Raw genomic sequence first — 26,994 nt, 5'->3', positions numbered from 1 at the left:
AGCGACACAAAAAGTATGACAGCAAGTTAGACGTAAACGTTAACATAAAATTGGTGTCAAAAAAATCTTCAAAAATCAATTACAGCACAGTCCTGTGATGTGTTTGTTGATGCCAATGTTAGATGCCATTTTGATGTTGTTTCGACAACAAATCGATTGGCATATTTGATTAGTGTTTGATGTCGTCAAACGAACTCTGGTTGAAACCAGCCAAATAAACAAAATGTGAAAGCACCATTGATGTCAACATGAAACTAAATTCTCAATGAATGTTTTCTTCTCTATTTTGTCATATATTGAGTTAAACTGCCTCTAAAGAAAATATGTTATTACTATTAGTATTAGAAATTTGTTTGGTTCGATCATTTGATTGTTGTCATTTGCTATTGGTCGATATTATGTGAGTGACAGTTTGTTCTGCCTGACCATTGAGGACTTAGAAAAAAATTGCTTATGTTGTATTGTCCAACACTAATACATTCAGAATTCATTCATTCATTTTCTTGTCGGCTTAGTCCCTTTATTAATCCGGGGTCGCCACAGCAGAATGAACCCCTCTCTGGGAAACATCCACACAGACTCATTCACACACACATTCATACACTACAGACAATTTAGCCTACCCAATTCACCTGTACCACATGTCTTTGGACTGTGGGGGAAACCGGAGCACCTGGAGGAAACCCACGCGAACGCAGGGAGAACATGCAAACTCCACACAGAAACGCCAACTGAGCTGAGGCTCGAACCAGCGACCCAGCTACCTTCTTGCTATAAGACGGCAGCACTACCAACTGCGCCACTGCATCACCCACACATTCAGTATCTTCTCAGATAAATTTAAAATACAATAAAAAATATGTATACGTTAGAAAGGTAACCAGACAACCAGATTTAAACCTCATGCATATTCAAATAAGTATGATAATCCAGAGTGTGGAATCGCCAAACCTGGATTAAAATATCTGGAACAAGATAAACCAGGATCACAGTGAAACACAAGTGGATGTTTGTTTTGAGTGACCCAGATTGTTTCTGATTAAGACTGATCCCGGGTTAACAAACGAATAAACAATGCTGAGTGTTTATGGTCATTTCGTCCTGTACTTTGCCTTGTTTAACTGTGTGCTTTATAAGAGTCGAGGGAGAGGAAGCAGTTCAGGCTCATGGAAAATCTGACGTCAGTCTTGTGGAGGGCTAAAGATCAGATGCACAAACTCTAATGCAGGGAAATGATGTCATGTGTGTTTTTGTGTGCAGATTATGGAGCCGTTCGGCAGCGCTAATGGGTCGCTTTCCAGCAGCTGTCAGTCACTGGACCAGGCGCTGGACAGGTGAGCCCAACACCTCTTGACACACAATAGGGATAAACATATTTACAAAAGTTGAATGCGTAAAATACAATTTGTAGAAATTTGACACAACTATTTATTGCATTACACTTTTTCATTGCTATAGGGTTTGCAGGTTTATTTTTTATTTTTATTTAACTAATTTATTTGAATTTCAAACTTTAGAATTAATTTTGAAAAATAATTTGTAAATTTAAAAAACTAACATATATATATATATATATATATATATATATATATATTTTAAAATCTATTAAAATGTGATTATTATTATTATTATTATTTATTCATTTATTTTTATTATGTGTAATCTGCTATCATTTAAATATCCGTTGAAATTTTTTGTTTATCTGATACATTTTCAATATAAGTAAAACCTGGTAAAATGTAAAAATAAGTCAATATGTTAAAAACTCTTTTTTGTTTTGTTTATTTATTTATTTTATTTTTATTTATTTTTGTTTTGTGTCTCGGTTTTGTTGTTTGTTTTTTGTGTTGTTGTATTTGTGTTTTTTTCTTTTTTCTTTTTAGTTTTTTGTTTTGTGTTTTGTTTCGTTTTGGGTTTTGTTTTGTTCATTTATTTTATTTTATTTTTTTTTTCCATTTCATTGGTTCATTTGGTTACCTAAAAAGTGTACTATTACATTTAATTTAAATTTTTTTTTTAAAATGGTTTTAATTTATTTTTTGGAGTCATCGCAAAGTATTTTAGCAACAAATCTGAAAACAAACTGCATAAATAAAAATCGTCCCCAAAAAATGTAATTAAATAATCCATTAGCTCAGGGGTGTCAAACTCAATTCCTGAAGGGCCGCAGCCCTGCACAGTTTAGTTCCAACCCTGCTCCAACACACTTACCTGTAGGTTTCAAACAAGCCCCAAGGACTCAATTAGTTTGATCAGGTGTGTTTAATTAGGGTTGGAACTAAACTGTGCAGAGCTGCGGCCCTTTTGGAACTGAGTTTGACACCTGTGCATTAGATGATTTATTTATAGATTTTTTCCACGTAATTACACTTTTCAGTTACGTGGCAACTTCTTTTAAGCATTATAAGTTTGGTCATTTTCAAGACCAAATAACTGGACACCTCGTCTAATGTGCATATGATCATTTTATGGAGTCATCATCAAGTTTTTTAGCAACAAAACTGAAAACTACATAAATAAAATCGTCCATAAACAAAAAAAAAAACATTAATCAAACAATCTATTAATCAATTTTTCCACGTAATGACAGTTGTTTTTAAGCATTATAAGTTTTGTCAATTTCAAGACCAAATAACTGCACACTTCGTCTAATGAGCTTATGATAATAATCATGGTCTGATAAGTATGTCAGCGGTCCAGAGAGGAAGTGGAATCAGGTTAAGCAGGAAGCTCTTGATGTGAGTCTGGCGACGGCTCTTATCTGGACGCCTGGATGCCAGTGCTATCACTCAGAGAAAGAGCAGTTGTCCCGCTTTCTGCTTTCTGTTGTTATAAACAGAGCCAGTCAATAATGCAGCGTGAAAACACACACACACACACACACACACACACACACACACACACACTGGGGAGAGAAAGAGTGAGAATGAAAGACAGGAAAGTGAGAAAGAGAAAGGAAAAGCTTGCTTTACCTGCACGAGCCTTATCTGACTTTTAGCCTTCAGAACAATGGCAGGAAACAAGTGTATGTGTGTGTCTGTGTGTGTGTGTGAGAGAGTGAGAGATTTGTATTGAGCAGCTTCTGTTAGGTGAGCAGAAACGAGTTTTTTTGCATCTTAAAACCCACATTAAATCAAAATATGAATTTTATGTTAGAGTTTTTACTCTATTACACTAGTAATAAATATTTACACTATTTGTTATTATTATTATTATTATAATGATTATTATCTTACGGCTTAGTCCCTTTACTGCAACATTGTGTGTGGTCACGTTCATTCACTCACGCATTTGAAAACAGCAAAAGTGTCAACGTAGCCAGAAGTCATTTATTTATCTACGGCGAGACGATTCCAGAAAAGTGTGTGTGTGTGTGTGTGTGTGTGTGTGTGTGTGCGCGTGTGTGTGTGTGTGTGTGTGTGCGTGTGCGTGTGCGTGTGCGTGTGTGTGTGTGTGTGTGTGCGCGCGAGTGCGTGCGTTCGTGCGTGCGTGCGTGTGTGTGTGTGTGTGTGTATGTATATATATATATATATATATATATATATTAATAAAATTAAATAAATAAATGTATGTATGTATGTATGTATGGATGGATGTATGTATGTATGTATGTATACACATATATATATATATATATATATATATATATATATATATATATATATATATATATATATATATATATATATATATATATATATATACATACACACACACACACACATACATACATACATACGTTTATTTATTTATTTTTTAATTTAATTTAATTTAATTTTTTTTTCGTAAAAAAAAAAAGCAGAAATCTCATGGTAACTATAACAACAGCACAAAACAGTATAGCTGCTTTAGAATATTTCAGACTTATTGACACATGGATAAGTGGAGCAAAACCACATCACACAGTTAAAAGAATTTGAGAAAAAATGTGCAACATTTTCAAGCTAGAAAACATTTTTTGTGTGAGAATGTAAGTGATTTGCTGATATGCTGCAATGGCTGCTTTAAATACAAGATCAATGTAGTGAACTTTGACACTCTCGACACTTTCGGTGTGAATGCACAGTTAGAATATGAAAACTAAATAGAACAATAAACTAATTTATTTTATTTCTTTCTGCATTAACATTTGCCAAAGAAGCTGTTTTTCTGCATTATTTCATAAAAACAAAATTAGTTTTCTGCCTCTTAATAAGCTTTAATTTTCTGCTGACTTCATCAAGTCCTCTGACTTTACCCTGCTCCTCAACAATGATGATGTCAAGTCCTCCTTGACTTTGCTTTCTTGTTGATTATCTCATTTGGCTTTGGAAAATAGCACAGGCTATTGAAATGAGCTGTGTTTTGTTTTTCTGGTTTATGTTGACTTGAAACCCAGCTCTTGATTTTGTCATGTTGATTGGCTTGGATTCAGAATCAGTGATATTTTCAAGATGAAATCCTGCAACAACATGTTGATGTGTGAGAGCCTCTTTGTTTTCTGAACCAGTGCCAGCTACAGCTCTCATTGATTTAAAGAAAAAGAAAAAAAAGAAGCTTCTAACCACCCGCAACTGAGCAAGTGATGGCAGAATGGATTTAGTCATTTGTTTCCCTGGAAAATATGATTAATGCCATTATTCATCTGTTGTTGTAGAGCCAGTATCACAGAGGACTTGAGCACAAAAACTACTTTTCATGGAAAGAATTAAGTTGTTTTTGCTGTGCTATGCAAATTCATTTAATCTGACTTTCAAAATATCAAACAGTGGAATGCATGTCAATATGTGTTTATTTGCTCATTCATTTGTTATTGTTTTTTTTTTTTTTTTTTGGGGGGGGGGGGGGTATAGCATATTTGCAACCATACATCAAATTTCAAACTTTCAAGGTTTTTTTTTTTTAGTTTAATTTTATATGTTTTAAAGCAATGGTCTCAAACTCAGCTATGGCCTCAAACTCATTTCCTGCATGGCCACAGCTCTGCACAGTTTAGCTCCAACCAGCTCCAACTCACACCTGCTTACTAGTTTCTCATACCCCTGAACACCTTGATTAGTTGGTTAATTAAGAGTTAGACCAAAACTGTGCAGTGCTGTGGCCCTCTAGGAATAGGGGTTAGGACTGATGTTTTAAAGTATAATTTTTAAGATATGCAAACTTAATTGGTTTTGTAATGTTGTGGGAAACTGTATGTTTTTTCTGAACAATTTATTTATTTATTTATTTATTTATTATAGCATGCAGTTCAAAGAATTTTGAGTCTAATTTTTAAGTCATAATCTGTAGATTGTTTTAAAGAAGTCACCAAAGCTATATTTAGTTTATCATAAATACTATAAAAAATTAAATTGTGAATTAAAGAAATATATATATATTGAATTTTATTTATAGTAATTTGAAACTATCGTTTTTAGTTTGTACTTGTTTTTGATGAATATTTTAGTGGAATTCTGGAACAAAATCCTGGACTATATAAAATCAAAATCAATATAAAATCTGCATCAAAATAACAGCATTTATTTAAAACATTAATGTTTTTTACACCAAGTTTTCTATTTTTTATTCTTAATTGGAAGTAATACTCTTGATTACATTTGCTTCTGGAATACTTAATTCTTATTGATCAATCACAACATGGAAACAAGGAAATGGTTTTCCCCTATAACAACTGATTAAACTAATTCAGGCACATGTGGGGTATAATATTGTTAATAAGCCTGTTTTTTAGCCTGTTGGGCTTTATGTAAGGGATAAAGTACATCCAGGAGGTTGTTAATGCAGTATATATAACGTTGCACTAACCTGTGCATTATTTAGTCATAAGATAGAGCCAAACAGAAATGAATAAAGCCAATAGACTATAGACTATATGAAAATATAGACTATCTACATGTTATTCATTTACAAGACGGCACTAAACAGTCCAAAACAAACCTGGTGTGAGAGACAAGAGGGTTCATGTGAATTTGGAGTCAAGTATATAGATTTGAACGTATTCGCTGACAATAAAAGAAAGTTCCTGGATGAGACGTGTTATTTAGTGGTTGTTAACTGTAAAAAAATCTACATTGGAATTTCGCAAATGTTCAGTCAAAAGCATAATAATCTGTTACAACAACCATCTAGATGTACATTTTACATACTTAATATATCATTGTTATTCTTATTTCCAAATATATTTATTATAATGAATTTTAGGTGATTTAATAAATTATTAATTCATTAATTTTGGCAAATGCAATAATGATGTTGTTTAGTATACTGTCTAAGATCATAGGTGTCATCTCACCTGCAATAAAAAGCAAAAACATGAAACAAAATCAAAAGTAAAACACGTGCACAGTGATTCCACTTTTGGAATTCAGTGTTTTCATGACATGAAGTTTTAAACCACTTTTAGTAAAGCTTGGTCTTCATTCATTTGCATACATTTGGATGGTGTCCAAATAACGTTACTCTACATTGTGCAGATTTAAAAAGATGTTTAACTGACACTTCAGTGCGTTTTTCAAAAGCACACAGAACCACTGTTGAGCAGTCAGACGTTAGTGTGCGGAATCAGGTATCAGGTAGAGGAGATTCAGTTCAGTTTTACAGCAGGTGGCAGACACTCACGTTGGCACTCGAGGGACTGTTGGGCACAGGAATGTAGGCCAGGCAGACGGAGAGACCCGTGCAAAAAATAACCTCTTGTTTCTGCCTGTGTTTCTACAGCCCGCCTTTCTCCCAGAACAACCGGGACAACAATTACCTGAACCTCAACTACGAGTACAAAGGTGAGCTTGATGTCAGTATGGATCTGTGAACTTGTTTTTTAATGGTTGTTTAGTCCAAGGATGACCACTATAAAGGTTTATTAAAAATGACTCTGATGGTGAAACAATAGCATAGCACAGCTCTTGCCATAACATTGTAGAGGAATCACTTTGAAAATGATATAAATAGCACTGGCAGTGAGTACAATTCAACTTGTTGTTGTGTCCCAAAATGATTGGGGCAGCTAAAATATTGATATAAATATTCTCTTAATTTGAGGTTATATTTCCTGCATTTCTTGTATGTTTTAAAATGTAAATATCTTGTCAAATTTGTATAGATTTTTTATATCAACAACTATTTTGCCCTGTTGTTTATGTAAAAAAAACAGAGAGAAACGTGAAGGTTTTAGTCTGACTCTATAAAGGCTAATACACCAATATTGATAAACAAAGGACTCTAAATGATCAAAATGAACAAAACTATTTTTGTTATCAAATAAATTCTGCATTAGCATAACCATTGGCATCAGAAAGACATAAAAAAAAAACTATTGTTTTATCAAAAACATGTATTTCTTAGTGTAATCAATTAGGGCCACTTCTCTGTTTTGTCTAAATGAATTAAAATTACACAGATTTTACCAGTTGTAGGGGCTTTAGATTTGTTATAAATTATATTTATAGGCATTTTATGTATAAGTAGTCTGTTTTTCTATGGTAAATGAGAAATTTTTGATTTACATTTGTGGTCATATAAATAACAATTGCATGATTGCTATTTGTGACTTGTTTTGTCCTCTAAATTAAACTTATTTTTTTTCTTCCTATTGTTAAAGCAACAAGTGTAGTGATCGAATCAACTCAGTTCAATTTTCAATTCATCTTTATTTGTACAATTTAAATTGTGTCAAAGCAGCTTAACATAGAAGTTCTAGTAAATGGTCAGTACAGTGTTGTTTAAATTTCACTGCTAAAAGTCCAAACACTGAAGAGCAAATCCATCGATGCGCAGCTCCACAAGTGCCAAAACCAAGCAAGCCAGTAGCGACAGTGGCGAGAAAGAAAACCTTTTACGAACCAATTGACGAAAGTGAAGGAAAAAATCTTGAAAGAAACCAGGCTCGGTTAGGCACGACTGTTTGCCCACTGGCCAAACTTGTAGGTGTGAGTAGATCACCAGCAAGTGTTCAAGGCTGGCCCACAGGATCAATGCGGAGACTCGTTTGTCAAAGGAGTTTTTCAGAAATCAGTCTCAAGCACTCCACACCTCCATGACTACCACAGCATCTGCTCTGGACACGGCCTGGTTCAGGATTATGGAGACCTCGGGATAAGGAAAAAAAGACTAACATAAGCATAGATGCCACTCAAATTATACTGTCTTTTGGGAAGTGTTCCTGGCTCCAGTTGCCCTAAATAATGCAGCCTAACAATCCTTTAGAGGATTTAGATTTCAAAAGCATTTGTCTTTTATGTGTATTCTGATGCAAAGAGATGTCTTTAATCTAGTTGACAGAGCTATTTTTATTATTATTATTTTTCCGGCTCGTATTTTTCTGTTTTCTAATTTACCCAAAAGTCAAACATGCCATTTTTGACTCATTAGTTTTGGCAGCTGAAATTTGCTGTGTGTTTTATACAGTAAATACATTTTAGTTTGTTTCGATACCGCAGTGCAGTGCACAGGCTTCAAATCAACAGATTGTTGTTATTCGCTAGTGTGGACTCAAATATCATTATATTTATGTTAATTTTTATCATTGTTGGTGTAAACAGGCCTTTTTCAGCTTCTAACTGCAGTTCAGTTGAATGTGGATGCGACCATACCTGTTTCTAAACCTGAACAAAGCTGCTTTGACCTTTTCTAACTAGACAGCTAGCTCATTAGTGTCTTTAATCAGTGTCCTGTGATCCTTATAAAATCATTTACAGTTTAAATTTATGTTCAGATTTGTTGTATTTATGCTCCAACAATGTAAATGCTTTAAATGAAGAAGTCTTATTATCGTATTCGTTTTAGTTTTTCCAAGTGCTTTATCTTGGTTTGTAGAATGTTTACTTCAGGGTGCTACAAAATAAGACAAAAAAGTATTGATTAAGAAATAGATTTTTTTTGCAGCGTGACGCCTGAAAAGTCAGCTTATATATTCAGCTCACTGGGTTTTTCAACATAGTCACAGACCTGTATCGACAGAGAGAATGAATGAGATCTCCTCTCTCCTCTTTCTTCCGCTGTGCTGAAAGATTGAAAGTTACTGGAGTGGTTAAAGAGGAGATTTGGTTTAGTATTTTCAGCGGCTCTCTCCAGCTCCTGCTCTGCTCTGCTGTTTTTCCTCTCGAGCGACCATCAAATAGAGCAGGCCTGACCGATAATGAGAGAGTCATCTTCTCCAACAGAGAGGACACACACATGCATACACAGACACACACATACACCCCATGGAAACTTTCCTTTTGATGCACAGAAATCCCAGAATGAGAGTAGAAAAGCTTTATGAGACAGACTGTGTAAGGGACAGATTACACCGAACGTACATTTACATTTAGAGAATGCAAAGTTTTTTGTTGACAAGAAAAAAATAAGTGCGGTGTGCTTTTTATGACCCTAGGCAACGACTGAAGCAGCTATGTATTGTGCATAATCCCAGCTGTTGATATTGTTATAAATGTAGCGTTTAAAAATTTCGTGATATTCAAGATTTGTGAAGTCATAGAGCTCTGAATAACTCAAAACAACGACCACTAGTCTCTCCTTTATCTTTAAAGGTCTTCATAGTCATCTTACTGCTGTCACCTCAATCGAAACCCCGCCTCTGCTTTCATTTGATTGGAGGATGAAAAAGATGCAACTGACATAGCGTGCTTTTTCTGCTCAGAGTTGACTAATGATGACGGCAAAAATGGGAGGGACAGCAGGCTTTAAAAACGTGCAGAGGGCGCATAAGCAGTGTGCAACTCGCTCACAGCCATTGGAAAACCATTAAAAAATGGCACCTCTCAACACGAAAAAACGCATTCGGTGTTATCAACACTTAAATCTGTAAACTGTACTATTTTCATGCTACTAGTATTGTTTATTTTCACATTCAGTACTAGTCATTTTTTGATTAGACCCTGGTGTTTATTCTGTAGGTACTAGTGTGTTTAGTTTGTAATAATACTAGTAGTAATAATTATACCAGTACTTATTTACTAGGTTCATTCTTTTTTTTTTTCCGGCTTGAACCACCAATTTATCCAGCATATGTTCTACGCAGCGGATGCCCTTCTAGTCACAACCCAGCACTGGGAAACAATCATTCACACACATGCACTACGGACAATTTAGCCTATTCAATTCACCTATAGCGAATGTCTTTGGATTGTGGGGGAAACCAGAGCATCCAGAGGAAACCAACACCGGGAGAACATGCAAACTTGCAAAACTAAAAAAATCAGCTCACAGAAGGATTTTTTCCCATACACGCGAATGAAGTTATGAAACGAGTTTGGAGTAAAAACGTTATTAAATGTGGTGTTCTTTTCAGATGTAGCAGCAAAACGCCTGTCATCATCACAGAATGATTATCTCGATAATTATTATTATTATTATTATTATTATTATCATTATTATTATTAATTATAGTTATAATAATAATAGTAATAACTGTTGTTATTATTGCAGTAATTAATATTCTTATTATTAATATTTTTATATTTATCATACTTACTTTTAGTTGTACTTTTTCAAACAATTCTGTGTGTTTGTCCATTAATTGTAATAAAGCCTTGAATTTAGTAGTATACTGATTTCATAATAAAATGATTTATATTTATATGTAAGGTGAAATAAACACCTTGGTTTTTGTCAGATACTTTATTAGAGTCGAGGTAAGGTTGATGTGTCCTGAAAGCAATGGTGTGTGTTCTGCTCAGCTGATTCTACAGTATTAGCCCTGCTTTAGTTTTGTCACTGAATGAATGAAGTGTCTTGTGGTAAAATAAAAGCCTTCTCAACACAGCAGACTCTTCTTATCTGTTATGATGAGACGTGTTTATTCACTGACTGCATGCATTTCTTCATATCCGATGCTCTCATCGATTTGATTATCAGCAATTGCTGTGTTCTGTAAATGGAGATAAATGTGTTTGTGAAGTGCAGTAATGAGTTTGTGTGTCTCTGCTCCCCCTGCAGGACGACATGGAAAACACGGCACATTCCCTCGCCAGTTCCACATGTCCAGCCGCAGTAAAGACTACGGTGACGGTGAGCTGCTTGATAACAACACTGACTGACTGACGGATATACTAGCGTTGTTTATCACTGTAGACAGCAGTACAGACTGTGTGCTGTTCAGGATGTTGACATAATTATTGGCCTTTATTTATTAAATTATTAACAGAAAGGTTCATTTTAAATAGTTAACTTACATTTTTTAAATAACTTCTTGTAATTAATATCTAATTAGATTATGAAAATAACGTATGCTGTTCATCATTTTAATTATAATTATTCAAATAATATTTTAAGAATGTCTTAATCTTTATTACTGATAGCAATAATAATAATAATAATAATAAACATTGTTAAAAATAATTAATTTGTTATCGTTTTAGTGTTTAATAATATTGAAGTTAATAAAATGTTTGTTGTTGTTATTATTATTATTGTCAGGAATTATTATAAGTCAGTAGTTGTCATCATTTATTATAGTTCAGTATAGTGTGTCTTATTTTTATTAATTTATGTTTTATTTTTAATCCAATGATATTAATTTTACTACAATATTAATGATCATGGTCATGATGATAGGTTGATGATAATAATTGTAATAATGTATTTATCCAGGTTAATTCAGGTAATTTAATAATGTATATCTGTTTTTGTTTTGTTAAAAATATTTTAATAATAATAGTAATAATAATAATAGTAATAATAATAATAATAATAATAATAATAAAATAATAATAGCAATAGTAATAATAAGAAGAATTATTATTTCGTAATCATAAATTATCATAATATATATTTATAAATTATAATATATAATTATCATTATTATAACAGCAACAATAATAAATACATGCATTTGTATGAGTTTAGTTATTGTTTTGTTTTATGTTTTAATAAGGGATTGAATATATTATTATTTGTTATTATTTAGCATTTAGTTGTTGTTATAATTTGTTACAATTATGTATATTTCTTTCTTTTGTGAAATCTTGATATTAATAATATGGATTAAGCTTTATTAATAATCATTTAATAGTCGTTTTTATTTTTATTATACATTATGTATTTTATTTAATATACATTGTAATTAATTTATTATTTTGGATTTTGTAATAATAATAGTAATAACAAACATTTAAGTATAATTTTAAAACCATACTTATACTACTAACTATATTTATTGTGATTGTGCATATATTTTTTATGTTTAATTATTACATTAAATGTAATAATTAATAATTATATTGATGTTGTATTTATCCGAAATGGGTTCATAACATTTTAAGTAGCTTCTTTCTGTTCCAATGGAATTTATTTAGAAACCATCACATACGTTTTCTTTCTCTTTCACAATTACAACATTTATTTTTGTCAAGCAGCACCTCAAAGCCTGTGCATTGAAAAACTGGCATTAAAAGCTGGCATTTGAACCCACTTCTCAATTCTCCAAGCGCCTCATTAGTAAATTAATTCTTTAGTTAACATTTAAGCGGCTGCTTTCTTATCCAAAGCGACTCACAATCCACTAATTGCATGCAGTGTCTCTGTGGATCATGTTAGCCAGGCGATTCTCCTACTTGGAATCAAACACGCATTTACAGTCCAGTTCCATAAATTGTTAGACTTCCACCAGCAAAAAAAATATATAAAAGCCCATTTTATCCCATCTGAAGAGACCAGAAGGCTAGTTTAGACTATTTAATACTGCATTTCAGAGTATTTCAGAGCTCAATCCAGAATCTAGAAGAGATAAAGCTGTGCTCATGACCATGAACTCCGCCAACATGAAATGTGTGTGTGTTTTATTTGTGTTTCCCCTGATGAGGCTCACTGACTGTTGCAAAACACTGAGCTGAGAGCAGTTTCCGGCCTTGTGGAAAGCTTGATGGAGGAAGTCAGAGACAAAGGAAAAGAAGAGCGTGAGAGAGAGTGAAGGAATCAGGGAAAGGGAATATAAAGATACATGATGTGTTGATCACGTTTGCATGACAGTATGCAAACAAATCATTTTGCATAGATTTGGAGGCAATGTTTTATATGTCTTGGGCAGATGCTGTTATGAAAAGAGATTAAAGTGTTTTTAAGGTAAAAATGCATTGTGTGTTTCCTGGCAGTAGAATTTGTGAACTTTGATGCTGGTAAATGGCATTTTTAAGAGAAACCACTGTAGATGAATAAAGTAATGAACTAATATTAGTCAGCATACTTCCCCAGTTGATTAATTTCATTACATTTAGACAAGTGTGTGCTAATTTGCATACATTTCTTGCACACACAAAAAATTGGTTTAAATTGATCAAAATTCAAATGTTTTTACTAAGTAGATTTGTAAAACTTTTTTCTGGCTGTTCGCATCCACAATTTCTTTGTAGAACAAGCGCAGGTTGCCAGATTGACAACACCATAGGAGCAAGACTATCGAGCCTAAAGGCTGGTTTAAGTTAAGTTTAATCGCATATCAGTGAATCAGCATGTACATTTAATAATGTTACCTTTTTGTTGGAGTGCAGTAAGTGCATATTCTGTGCTTCTGAATGGCTTTAGTTAAATTTCTGTCATGTTTCGTCTTGTGCAAACAGCCAAATTGCTTATCACTGCGTATCTCTTCACGTAGCATGTTGTTAGGACATGGGGTTACAATGTAACATACTCTCCTAATGTTTATGTTCATAATATTTATATTATTTGCTAATTAATAACCTCATGTGGAACTCTGAATCTGTGTCTCATTTCGGAGTCTGGTACTGTCCACCAGAGGTCACATTTTGGACGCATGCTTTGAGAGCCTTCTGACTGAATGAAACAAATACTGTTTTCCAAAAAGGCAACCCGGGGTGCTGAAATATAATTGGCTAAATTGGCAGTGGGCGGGTTAAATGGCCAAAATAATGACAGACATTTTGGCACGCAACAGACATTTTCAAAGCACAATATCTGACTTTACCATTGTTTTTCAAATAATGACTTTTCTGAATGTTCTATTGCATGTTTAATAAATATTTGCAAACATATTATGGCATTTTTATGCTTTAGAAGAGACAAAAACTTACACACTGCATTTTTAATGAACATCTACCTCTGTAAAAAAGAAATCTGTTTATTAATAAATAAATAAATAAATAAAATAAATGTATTAGCTTAGTTGCTGTTCTTAGTGCAGGAAGTTTTTTATGGAAGTATTTTAAAAATATGTATTGTAATTAAAATTCACAGACTCACATTGAAAAAGTGTGACAAAAGAAACATTTAAAAGTGTATTTTGGATGTTTTATACTCAAAAAAGCCTGAAGTCTCAAAACTGACAGGAGCGTGCTGTGCTGTCTCTCACTTTTACCAAACTCTTAAAAACTCAAAAATCCAGTCTCCAGAAGGAAGCTTATTGGTGGTTGTATTTTGATTTGTCTGTGTTTGTGTTCATGTTCAGGTCGGAGGACATTTCCTCGAAGCTTTATGCCTCAGGAGAATCTGTTTCAGCTGGTGCCGTCCAGCCGCACGCGCAGCTACAACGGAGAGAGCACATTACTGTACAGTGGAGATGTGCACTCCATCAGCTGGACTGAGAAGAACTGTCAGCGCAGCACTCCTAAATGTAAGAACACACACACACATTAGAACAGAGGCCACATAATTCACATTCACACACCTGACTACAGATCAGATTTTCGTTTGTTTTTGTGTTTCTTATGAAAAACACTTGTATAAACTGCAGTGTGACCAATATAGAATAACTCTAAAGTAAGTGACTCTACTCAATCAGATTTAGTGACTCGACAGCATCATTTGAGCATTGTAGTTGGTTTCACAAGAAAATGACTGTAATATAGCAGTTTTTTTTAATAAATAAAAGCTTACAGTATGATCAGTGTGTTCTGATTCATAAGCAAGTGACTCTAATGCATCTGTTTTTTGTAGTGAATCAGAAACTTACTGTCCGCTATGCCACTGGTGAGCAATGTAATCTGATTCACAAGGAAGTCACTCTAATGCAAAGTGTATTTAGTTAATCCAAAGCGTAATCATGCAGTGTGAGCCGTGTAGTTTGATTCAGAAGTGATTCGGATGAATAATTTTTTGTAGTGAATCAAATGCTTACAGTGTGAGCAGTGGAATCTGATTCACAAGCAAGTGACTCTATTTCCTTTAAGGTAAAAATCGCTGTTTACATGGTAGACTCTTAATCAGTATTATCTTAATCATAAAAGCGGAGTGTTGGTGTCCATGTAAATGTACTGTAGTGAAAGTGGCAGATGAAGTCGCAAGCTGTCAAAGACAGCCCTATTATCTTCAATTCAATTCAATTCAATTCAGCTTTATTTGTATAGCGCTTTTACAATGTAGATTGTGTCAAAGCAGCTTCACATAAATGGTCATAGTAACTGGAACAGTGTGGTTCAGGTTTTAGTGTTTAAGTTCAGTTCAGTTCAGTTTAGCTCAGTTCAGTGTGATTTAATCATTACTGAGAGTTCAAACACTGAAGAGCCAATTCATCGATGCGTAGCTCTACCAATCCTGAACCATGCGAGGCAGTGGCGACAGCGGAGAGGGAAAAAAAACTTCACCTGATGGGAGTGAAGAAAAAAAGACCTTGAGAGAACCAGACTCAGTTGGGAACGACCATTTTAATTTCTCCGCTGGCCAAAAGTCTTGTGCAGAGCTTCATTCGCCGTGGTTGAGGCTGGAAGATGGCCTCAGCGAAGACTCGTCTGTCCCTGGAGCGTCGCTGGAATCAGACTCACGTTCTCCACTCCCCACGACCATCAGCGCAGCAGCAGCTCAGGATATGGCCTATCTGCCTAAAGCTACTTCCATGAGTCCTCACATTTCATAAGTCTGACGTGTGTCCCCCTATACGCAACTTTTGTAAAGCGTCTGCTTCAAGTTGCTGTGCCAGAATCCTTGCTTGTAAAAGACAGCCATACTTTAGAACACTTAGTTTAAGGAAATTTGATGAATGCGATTATGCGTGTTAATGAATCTAAAGGGATCTCTCGCTCACCGTGTGCGCTAGGGTTACCACTTTTGATACACAAAAATACCCCCTACCCTACCCCTACAATTTTTTCCAAAATTTACTACTGGGTAAATCTTAACTTAAAATATGTTTTCAGAAAAGTATGAACACTTAAACATTAAAATAAAATGTTTTTTAATTCTGTGTAAACTGATGCAGTCAGTCTTTCTTTTTTAGAACTCTGCAGCACTGATAAAGCTGGCGTTATGTTTAATACACAATTGCGTTAACTCAGCTGCTGTAACCTAAAGGAGAGAAGAAAGTACTAATGAACCTAATTTTAAAGGGTAGAATTGATAACAGATTTTGGCTAAAATGTTTGTCATTATTTGCAGTATCCCCTATCCAAACATGAAAACAGCACATACATAAACATTAGACGCTGTAAAAAAAAATATTTGATCAATTAGGAATATGATCCACTTGCATTGTATTTACAAAATTTTTTACAAATTACAATTTGTGCCCAAGGGTAAAAACCAGGCCACATCTAATTCTGAGATAATGTTTGACTGTAGCCATTCATTTCCCCTTGATTTCAGTTGTTGACATGGTTTTACTCAGTTAATATTAAATACATATATTATTATTATTTTCACAGACTGTTCTTTATTTCATGTAGAAAACACTAAATTACCAAAAAAAAAAAAGAAGACTCAGCTAGATTTTACAGACTAGGTCACTGTCATTACCATGTCTGCTTCGGGAGAGACTTGGGGCATGGAGAACAGTCTGACTGCTTTGATTTTTGCGAGCTGTCATTGCGGGAATGCTGCTCTCCAGAGGCATGTTGTCCCACAGACCGCATAGGCCACAGAGAACGCTCTCCGACAAATCGTGCAGTAGCTTAATAATAATTCCTAACACTCTGCAGCCAGGTATCTCTTTCCTCCCACTCTCTGCGGTACTTTTGCAGTCGATTGCATTTAAACTGGGAAACTTTAAGACGCGGAGGGTTACCTGGAGAACCATCTGCCATTAATCTCTGTCAAGACTTGCTTAGAACTGCCCTCCTCACTGGACAAAAACCAATCAAACTAACAATGACATCAAGTATTACCCAATCAAAAGTAGGACATGAGGCATATTCAGTAAATGTGTGTGGGATGATTTGCATGAAAAGCTACTTTAAAAGAATTATGAAAATACGGGACAAAACCCGTCCAGTATTGATTCAAAACGGGATGCGAAATTTCATTCTCAAATAAAGGACGATTCCGTATTTCAAGGGACGGGTGGCAACCCTAGTGTGCGCTATATTGCGTGTGTGTGTTTTAAGTCCACTTAGAATCCAACATGGAAATCATTTTTGTTTGTTATAGGCATTGATTGTTTTGAAATTCAAATGGCACTTAAATGCCTGTTTTTTTTTTTCGTTAAATATTATGGCGTTTCATGATTAATCATGAATTATTAATAATTATTATAAAAAAAAAAAAAATATATATATATATATATATATATATATATATATATATATATATATATATATGTGTGTGTGTGTGTGTGTGTGTGTGTGTGTGTGTGTGTGTATCATCCAATGAAATCACTCATCATGAAACTAGATGTTCAGGTTGACCGTCTCTATCAGAGATGCTGTATCTGGATGGTGTGTCTGTGTTTGAGCTCTGCATTCTGCAAACATGTTCTTTAATCAACTCCATTTCCTCCGAGGAATCCAAGACAGGCGCCTAAATTTGACTTATGCACATGGATGCTCGTCTCCGCTGTCTGCTTGCGGGTTTTCTACCCCTAAAACCTCCATAAACTATAAACTATCCCAATAGCTTCATGTCAAATATCATTACAGCAGCACTAAGCTGATTAAGATTATCGTAAATGCTGACGCAAATGTGTCCGTCATGCAAGAAGTGGGAAAAGCGCCTGAGACATGCATAAATCTTGTCTGCTGAGTATTTGGGGTGTAGTTTTAACTGCATCCAGACCTGTCTATGATTAGATCCATACAGCATGCTTATAGAACAATAGCAAAAATATAAAGAAAGTCATTCTGGAGATGTCGTAAAAAAAGAGAGCTTCCAAACATTAGATTATATATTAACATGTCCAAAATGATTTGAATATGTAATACTCAGCTGTGTAATATTTAACCAATAGCTCACCATCTTTCACAGTGTTCATTTAAATCATAGTTTATTGCCGAAAAGGGGAGCAGTTGCATATAAATATGAACGTGTAAATCTGTAGTGAGTTGTAAATACAGTTGTGGTTTGACTCCGTGTCGTCAGCCAGTCTGTGTGTGTGATTGAGCCTGGTTTGAGTTGCAGTCTGCGGTCGTGCTTACATTAACGTGGTTTGTTTCTTCTTTACCCTAAGCGCCAAGGGCTCCGGTGAACTGGCGTCAGGGGAAGCTGCTAGGTCGAGGAGCTTTCGGGGTGGTGTATCTCTGCTACGATGTCGATACGGGGCGCGAGCTGGCAGCCAAACAGGTGCCCTTTGACCCAGAGTGTCAGGAGACCAGCAAGGTGAGTCTGATGTGTGACAGGATTTATATATTAAAGAAATGCTCCGTTTTTAATGTTTGTCTTTGTGTGCAGGAGGTGAATGCGCTGGAGTGTGAGATCCAGCTTTTAAAGAATCTGCATCACGAGCGTATAGTGCAGTACTACGGCTGTTTGCGGGATCCTGTGCAGAAAAAGCTGTCTATTTTTGTGGAATTCATGCCTGGGGTATGTATTCTTCCTAAAGAATTGGTTGTGTTTGTGCTGTTTATTGTTGGAACTCAAAAATTACGCTGAAATTTCAGGCTGATGGCAACATATTCATTGAATCATTGAATTCAAGTGATTCGTTTATAAGATTAGTTTAGTAGATTCATTTAGAAATGAAGCATGCAACTGTCAGTGAATCATTGGCTCACTCATTTCATACAAAGTTAAATTAATTCAACAATGGAACACTACAGGGTTGCTTGTGTGAAAGGAATTACTGTAATAACTTTAAAAAAAAAACTATAAAATGATCTATTTTATATCTGTTTGAACAAATGTGTAATTCACAATACTAAAAAGGAAAATACCTTTAGCAGTTCCTTTTGTTTGTAAAAGTTAGTTTCCCTTTTTTCACAGTATCCACTAACGGACAAGATGACAAGTGACTGCACTGTAAAGTCAAATTACAAATATCTTTCTGTTGAAAAAAAAAATAAAGTAATGTCTTTCTGTTGAAGACTGTACCAGTGTTGCAAGGTTCATTAACGCAGTCCTTTAGTGCAGTGTTTCCCAACCTTTTTATTACTGCGGACCGATTAAAGCTTGTCAATTTTCTGTGGCCAGGGTGGAGGTTGTTGCTAGGTGACAATCAACCGTTTTTATGTTTTTTTTGTTTTTTTTTTAATTTATGGAGAAAATTTCAAAAGCAGTGCAGTGTTAATTAGTCTGCCGAAATGTTTAAATGTGCTTATGGCATTCTGAAAAGTTTTGAGATTTCAATTGGGTGTGCCTTTTTATATATTGTGAAATTATTGGTGTCTGAGATGCAGCATGTCCAGAGACTGATGTGTACACCATGATTTTATATAAAGTTCTCTTTAATGTGTGGTATGACTAAAAAGTGGTCATAAACAGATATTTTCTCAATTTAAACAAGCGGCTTGGACCCGGAAACAGTATTCCATACGTCACAACTTAACAAGTGGATAATGAACTTGTGCACGGTAAAGACGCGATATGTGAACAAGGCCGCCATCATTTGTGATCTTCAGCAGTTGATCTTTTTGCACAGACATGCTGGATTCACCTGATTTCTTGACAAATGGGTTGCGGATTAATTTCTCGGCAGTTTGTGGGTGCTTCACTGGGCTTTTTCCTCTTCACAAAGAAATTTTCCAAAGACGTCTGTTTCTTACTCATTTTGCTAGCTTGGGGGGTAAATTTTGGTGCTCAAATGACCGAGATGTAACCGAGAGAATACAGTAATTTTACAGAATAAAAGACTTTTCAAAATAAACTCAGATAATAAATAAAACGAGAATAATGAATGATTTTTTGTGCGGCCCGTTACCAATTGATCCAAGGACAAGTACCAGTCCACGGCTCGGGGGTTGCAGACCACTGCTATAGTAAATCAAAATATATGGCAAAACTTATGTAGCATAATTCTGAAAGAGGTGATTTTTTTCAAAATTGGAATTTTTTCATAATGCAATTAAAATTCCATTCCATCAAAACAAAAGTGTCATAATTTATGGACTAATGATTATTAGGAAGAAGCTCCTTTTACTGAATCAAAAAAATACAGTTATAAAGGGGAGCATGATATATGAACAAACACTTATGAGTTTGTTTTAGTGAATCAAAACAAATAGCAAGATCAGTATAGCATGATTCGCAAAACAAACAAACAAGTGAGGCATGTATGAACCTTTTTTTGTAAATCCTAAAATTTCAACATGAATCAAAATCTAAAACAGCTAGTGTAGCTCAATTCACTATGGACTCTTATGAATCAGTTTTTGTTTTAGTGATTCAAAATATGTATAGTGTGACCAATTTTTAAATTACTAATTTTTGAATTACTATCAAAGGCAGAATTTGTTTCATACATATGTTCAATGTGCAATCTCAAACGCAAAATCAACCTGAATCAAACAAATTGGAATTGGATTCTAGGTAGCTTCAGAATCAAGAGGACTGAGTCATATTTCCTTTAGCGCAAACAACAGCTCGCATATGGGAATAAAGTACATTCTCAGTGCCTCCTTGCGTTTCAGCTACAACATTGTTAAACCAACAATGAATCTGTGCTTTCCAAATAAATGAAAAACTCACTTTAAAATGTCACTGGCTTGCGAATGTAACCACAGTGTTCTGTGTCAGCACAACCACACGGCTTTACAAGTTCATTTTCTCCACAAATGGAGGCCTTAATGAGCGTCAGACGAGCTCTGTCCCATCCATCAGCTCACTTTAATATGCAGTGTCTGGTACAGGCCAATGTTTCACTAAAGTCCCTGGCGGACACATGCATCTCTGCTCAGCACTGCTGTGTGTCCTTAAAACAACACAAGAAACAAACATACATTATTCTCAGTTTAGAGTTATTTACATTTATTTACACTACAAAGCTGCTGAACAGGGCATTCTAAGGTGTGCAGCTGTGTTCAGATAAATGCACAGCTAAAGAAGTTCCAGGCAAATCTTGACCAGATTAAGCACACCGGGACTATTTTTAGGGCCTATCATCAGGTTTTCTAGACATATTCTATGACATTAACCATACCTGTCAACTCTCATGTTTTTTGCAGGCATTCTTTTGTATTTTACCATACTATTCTGCTAGCATCCCATTTAAATGGTTGGTCCGCTAAGTCATATTTTATATATGACACTACATATCATATTTTAAGCTTTAGTTGATCTGTTATGTAGATGTGTGAACATAAACAACATCCCTAAACGTAATAATTTTTTTTTTGATCCCACTTTACATTAATTGGCCTTTATATAAACTGACTACAGTGTTAATACATACATAAATGGTGCTACTGTGATGGGATACAGGTATAGTTAAGGACATATTTAGAGGTATGTGTTGGTTTAAAGGTGGGTTAAGATGTGAGGTATGGTTTAACAGTGTCATTAATAACTAATTAATAACCGATGTTATTACGCCCGGCTATTTTTCAAATATGTCAAATGTAAAAACATGTGTAGACACAATTAGTGCATTTTTCCAAACGATTAAATTAAATGTAAGTACATACTTATGGTTACTATATATAAAGTTTGACGTTTTTTACTAGTTCTATTAATATTGTGCATGGAATAAACTAAACTAAAAACCAGAAACAGCCAAAGAGTTGAATCAGTGGCAACAGGGTTGCATGAGGTGAGAAATATGTTGCGTAATGAAGGATCAGAGTGAATTACAGTAGGATTACATGTGCTTTGATTTAATGCATTGAAGAGGACAGTTTGAAGGGGTTTGTGTTGCTAGGAAGGCGCTGCAGCTTGTCTCATTGTAGTTTGCGTCACAGGTGTTTCGCTGTGTTGTCCTTGAGAGGACATTGTTTCTTCGGCGAGGGCTGTAAACAGGAAAGCAGAGGAAATATGAACTTTTTGTTTGGGCCAGTGTTTCAAAGAAATGCAGACACATGTGAGGAACGCTTGGCACTAAGATCTGTTTTTCCAGAAAGTTAAAAACAGTTCAGTGTTCTGACGAACTCTATACTTCCAGCTCCAGCTTTGTAAACACAATTTAGTGTGACTTCCTGGCAAACACACCAATTTTTAGCAAATAATCATTTGAAATTTTTGTATTCATTTACATTTATTTGATAAAGTCAACACAAATATACTATAGAATAAATGATAGAATAACAGAATAAATAATAATAATAATACAATAAATGATAGAACTGTTGTTGCATTGTCATCAAATCCTTCATCAAATAAGTCATGGTTTCATAAAAATGATAAATAAATGTATTTTATTAACATCTTAAAAATAATTTATGTTTATGCATTTTCTATTCCAAAACATTTAATATTTAATTATATATTATTATTCATTGAGTGTATACATATTCTACATGTGTAAAATATGTTAAATATGGGTAGGTAAATGCTCTGCATATAAAAAATATGAAAAACGTTAAACAGGATACATTCTAATGTTTAAGAAGAAATACTAAATCTAAAGTCTATTTTTGTCTTTCACCCATTTATTTGTACTTCTGTTGCAGATAAAGGAGAAAAACTTGTTATAATTTTTATCATCTATCAGGGTGAAAAGTCCCAGCACACGTTTAAACTTGCTACATAATATAAGTTACACAGCATAATAATGTGCACCTAAAATACATTTAACTGCATGCATACAGTATAAACAGTTTTAAAAAATCTGAAATCAGGAAGGGGTCATATAATTTTCCATTGCACTGTATCCTTTGGTAAACAGCTTTAAATCCTGTTTTTATGTTTCCTGTCAAAGCATGTGCTGACAGCTTGTTTTCAGGTTTCCTAATAAAAACATTTCTATAAATATACATATACACCTTTCTGTTTTTAAAATAACACGTACACTTTATTTACTGTATCTGAATTCAGTCTACATTCCTATTTAGTTACCTGTATTGAATGGTATGATGAATCAGTGTTTTCTGTGTGTGTGCAGGGCTCTATTAAAGACCAGCTGAAGGCCTACGGAGCACTCACAGAGAAAGTGACCCGCAGATACACCCGGCAGATCCTACAGGGAGTTCACTATTTACACAGCAACATGATTGTGCACAGAGATATCAAAGGTAAATCACGGAAGTCATAAATCTCCTCTAGATAATAACAGTAGATGTGCTTTGCGATGTAAATCTGAAAGACTGAAAGTGCCATTTGCTCAACAGTGCCTGGAATACAGTGGGTGTCTTTAAAGGGTCATGAACCCCCCCACTCTTTTAGTTCAAGTCTACCTCAGAATTTTTTCAAAAAATGCTTTATGATGGGCGTGGAGCGCTGTGAGCAGAGGAGTGGCCGGCAGAGCAGGGGATAAAGAAGGGCTTTTGTCAGTTGGCTCACCAGCTCAAAATAAATAAAAAAAACTGTACAAAATATGAGGAAACCCATGATTTTATAGTTTACAGTTAAAATGCAAAGAAATAACCAGTAAGTAATTTAATGCTGTGGCATCTACGATAGGCTATTCGTAATTTTATAAAATATATAACCACATTTTGTTATTTCATCATAGAGATAATCATGTTTATATAAACACTAAATGAGGACTTCTCTCCTCCTCAATACCTGGATCTGAATGCAGACAACATGGACAGCAGTACAGCATGTCTTTTCCCCCATCTAGTCCAACCACTAGTCCAACCTCTGCTGGTAATCTGGAGGATTTTAAACACAGCAGCACCAATAGAAGATTTGTATATATAATGACAAACTCAACTGATGAAAGACAAAGTTCGCCATTCTCCAATGCAAAATTGATTTTAAACCCGGAACATAAGGTTAACTGATAAAAGCTCCAAATTATCCAGTTTTCTCCACAATTAAAGCTGACAGGTCCTAACGTTGTCTTAACTGTTGCTCAGCACACACAAATCTGTTAAAAAGTACTCCAGTGTGTCTTGAACTTTTAACATTGGCAAATTATATACACAGACAAGTCAGAATTATTAGCTCTTCTTAATTATTAGCCTGCTGTACATTTTTCATATGTATTTCATTATCTTTGCCATGATGACAGTACAGAATTTTTTTACTGGACATTTTTCAAGATACTAGTACTTAGCCTAAAGTGAAAGTGAAGGATTAATGAGGAAGATCATTTTGTTCATTTGTTCTGTAGTCATTTGTTCTGTAGACAGTCAAAAATTGTATGTATGTATGTTTGTATGTATGTGTGTGTGTGTGTGTGTGTATGTATATATATATATATATATATATATATATATATATATATATATATATATGTGTGCGTGTGTGCGTGTGTGCGTGCGTGCGTGTGTGTGTGTGTGTATATATTTTTTTTTCTTAAGGGGTCTATATGCAAGTGTATGGGTGTTTACCAGTCTTGGGTTGCAGCTGGAGGGCCATCTGCTGCGTAATATGCTGCATATAGTGGCTAAGTTGGCTGTTCATTCCGCTGTGGCAACTGCTGACTATTAAAAGGGACTAAGCCAAAAAGAAATGAATGAATGAATGAACCTAAGGGGTCTAATAATATTGACCATTAAACGTTTTAAAAAATTGAAAACTGCTTTACTCTAGCCAAAAATATAATAGGAAATACCGTGAAATAATCCTTGCTCTGTTAAACATCATTTGGGAAATATCTAAAAAAGAAAGAAAAAAAGTTCACAGGAGGGTGAATAAGTTTGACTTCAACTGTATATATATATATATATATATATATATATATATATATATATATATATATATATATATATATATATATAAACAGCATTTTTCTTATATTTTACAGAGTTCCATTTTAAGGCCAATAATATTTTCTTTTGCAAAAAAACATAATTTATATATGTTGGTAAAACTTAAGATTTAGTAAATGTGAAGTTTAATTTTGGAGTAAACAATATTTTCAATGGCATATTTTTACTTGATGTACCAAATGATTTGTTTTTATGCTAAAAAGAATTATTTTGCACAATATTACAAAATTCATTTAATAATTCAACATTTAACAAAACACAAATGCAACTAATAAGAAGATGAAGATAAAGAATCAAGACTATTTAAATCTGCTGTTCTGACAATAATACTGTAATTAAATCGTGTTTTAGGTTTAATGTGCAAAAACATGCATTATGTCAAATGTGCATTATATTTGAATTTGATTATTTCTTTAGATGTATGTGGCAGTTTCTAATTAAAAGCCCCAACATTTCTTACAGTTCTTATTATACACTTTTTTACAATTAAACTGACCACAGATTGACTGATAGTTTTGGAAGATTTCCATATTTCCTTAATATAATTAAATAAACAAAGAGAAACATTTTAGAAACATTCAAGACACCCTCAATGCAAAAAATGCTAGATTCCACACAAATCCTTCATGTTGTCCCAACACAAATCTGTTAAGTTCATTTAATCATTTTTACAAATTTAAGTGGATTCAACATGAAACAATTAGGTTGTCCCAAAATTCAACTCATTTTGAATATGTACATTGGTCTAATTTACAAGAGTAAATGATTAAGTGCTCCTGAAAGATTTCTTTGCAAAATTCTTATCTAATAGAGTCACATTTAGGCATTTAATGTGGACATTTCATTCCCATAACAAACTGAAGATCCTCTTAGAAATATTCACACAAAAAACATCTCTCTCTCTTCTTCCACTCGTTTGGTCTTAATTTTCCGTTCAGAATACAGCGAGACTTCCAGGGTGTGGAAATCTTGTGGCTGGTAGGAATTAGTCACTACTCAAACAAGCTCAAATCTCACAGGCAACACAACTAAAGCAATGGAAAATCAAGTGTGGGCAGAACGGTCATGTCTCAAACCTCAAACGCCATCAGCCATAGACGTCTTATAGTTTTCATCGTCATGTTGGTCAGAAAAACATGTCAGTTGGTGTAACTCAGCCTACACGTGTTTCCTGTCAGGTGCAAATATTCTGAGGGACTCCTCTGGAAATGTGAAACTGGGAGATTTCGGAGCCAGTAAGCGCATTCAGACCATCTGCATGTCTGGGACGGGGATCAAGTCGGTCACCGGCACCCCCTACTGGATGAGCCCTGAAGTCATTAATGGAGAAGGATACGGACGCAAAGCAGATATTTGGTAAGAGATGATGCATTTTGAACACTTGTGTGCTTTCTATTGAACATTGCAAATTAAAATGGTCAATTTGGAGCAATACTGCATGTGTTCAGAAGAACGAAAGTTAAAAATTCCTGGTAAAAAAAACGACGAAAGTAGATTTTCTAGTAAAATTTGTGCTAACATTTTTTTATATAAATATTGCTGCAATGGGGAATATGAATTACTTTTTTTGTCATAAATAATGAAAAAAATTGCATCTCAGAATGTCCAAAAAAAAAAAAAAAAAAAAGCAAAAAGTTTAAATGCCAAATGCTCAAAGTCATATTAATAGTTCTGCAAAGTAAGTAAACAAATTCATTGTGTTGATAAACTTTGGCTTTGAAATTTCAGAAAGACTAAAACAGCAATTGACAAAGTGAAGGGAAAAAAATACCTTAAAAGAAACCTGGCTCTGTTGGGCACGACCGTTATTTACCCCTTATATTTACAGAGTCCCAATTCATGGCCAATAATACTTTCTTTTGCTTTCAATATAAAAACAAAATATTAATATAGATTGGGAATAATTTAGGGTTAAGTAAATGATAAGTTTAATGTTAGGGTAAACCATATTTTAAATGTTATATTTTTATTTGATGTACCAAATTATTTGTTTTTATGTAAAAAAAAACCCAATATCCTCCACAATATTAAAAGATTGATATAATAACTCAACATTTAATAAAACACCCTACAGCAACTAACTAATAAGAAGAGAAAAATATTGAATTTATATAAG

The 26,994-nt window shown here is 34.2% G+C and overlaps 1 protein-coding gene and 1 long non-coding RNA gene across 2 annotated transcripts in view; one reads left to right on the top strand and one right to left on the bottom strand.

Moving 5' to 3' along the window:
• The window catches only part of map3k22 (mitogen-activated protein kinase kinase kinase 22), a 111,486-nt gene that overhangs the window by 78,587 nt on the left and 5,905 nt on the right, over window positions 1-26,994 (top strand). Inside the window, exons 10-17 of the mRNA NM_001423668.1 lie at window positions 1,261-1,334; window positions 6,697-6,758; window positions 10,915-10,986; window positions 14,378-14,542; window positions 18,302-18,450; window positions 18,523-18,654; window positions 23,102-23,231; window positions 26,057-26,234. Coding sequence (NP_001410597.1) covers window positions 1,261-1,334; window positions 6,697-6,758; window positions 10,915-10,986; window positions 14,378-14,542; window positions 18,302-18,450; window positions 18,523-18,654; window positions 23,102-23,231; window positions 26,057-26,234 — 962 coding nt within the window. The remainder of the gene's footprint in view (window positions 1-1,260; window positions 1,335-6,696; window positions 6,759-10,914; window positions 10,987-14,377; window positions 14,543-18,301; window positions 18,451-18,522; window positions 18,655-23,101; window positions 23,232-26,056; window positions 26,235-26,994) is intronic.
• On the bottom strand, window positions 21,863-24,604 carry LOC100334155 (uncharacterized). Its single transcript, NR_187119.1, has 3 exons — window positions 24,498-24,604; window positions 23,725-23,813; window positions 21,863-22,010 (listed from the first exon to the last, which is right to left on the bottom strand). It is a non-coding gene; the product is annotated as an uncharacterized lncRNA (long non-coding RNA).

Source organism: Danio rerio, chromosome 24, assembly GCF_049306965.1.
Source record: "Danio rerio strain Tuebingen ecotype United States chromosome 24, GRCz12tu, whole genome shotgun sequence".
Classification (NCBI taxonomy): domain Eukaryota; kingdom Metazoa; phylum Chordata; class Actinopteri; order Cypriniformes; family Danionidae; genus Danio; species Danio rerio.
Note: the sequence above shows the minus strand (reverse complement) of the source record. Positions and strands in the feature narration are given on the sequence as shown.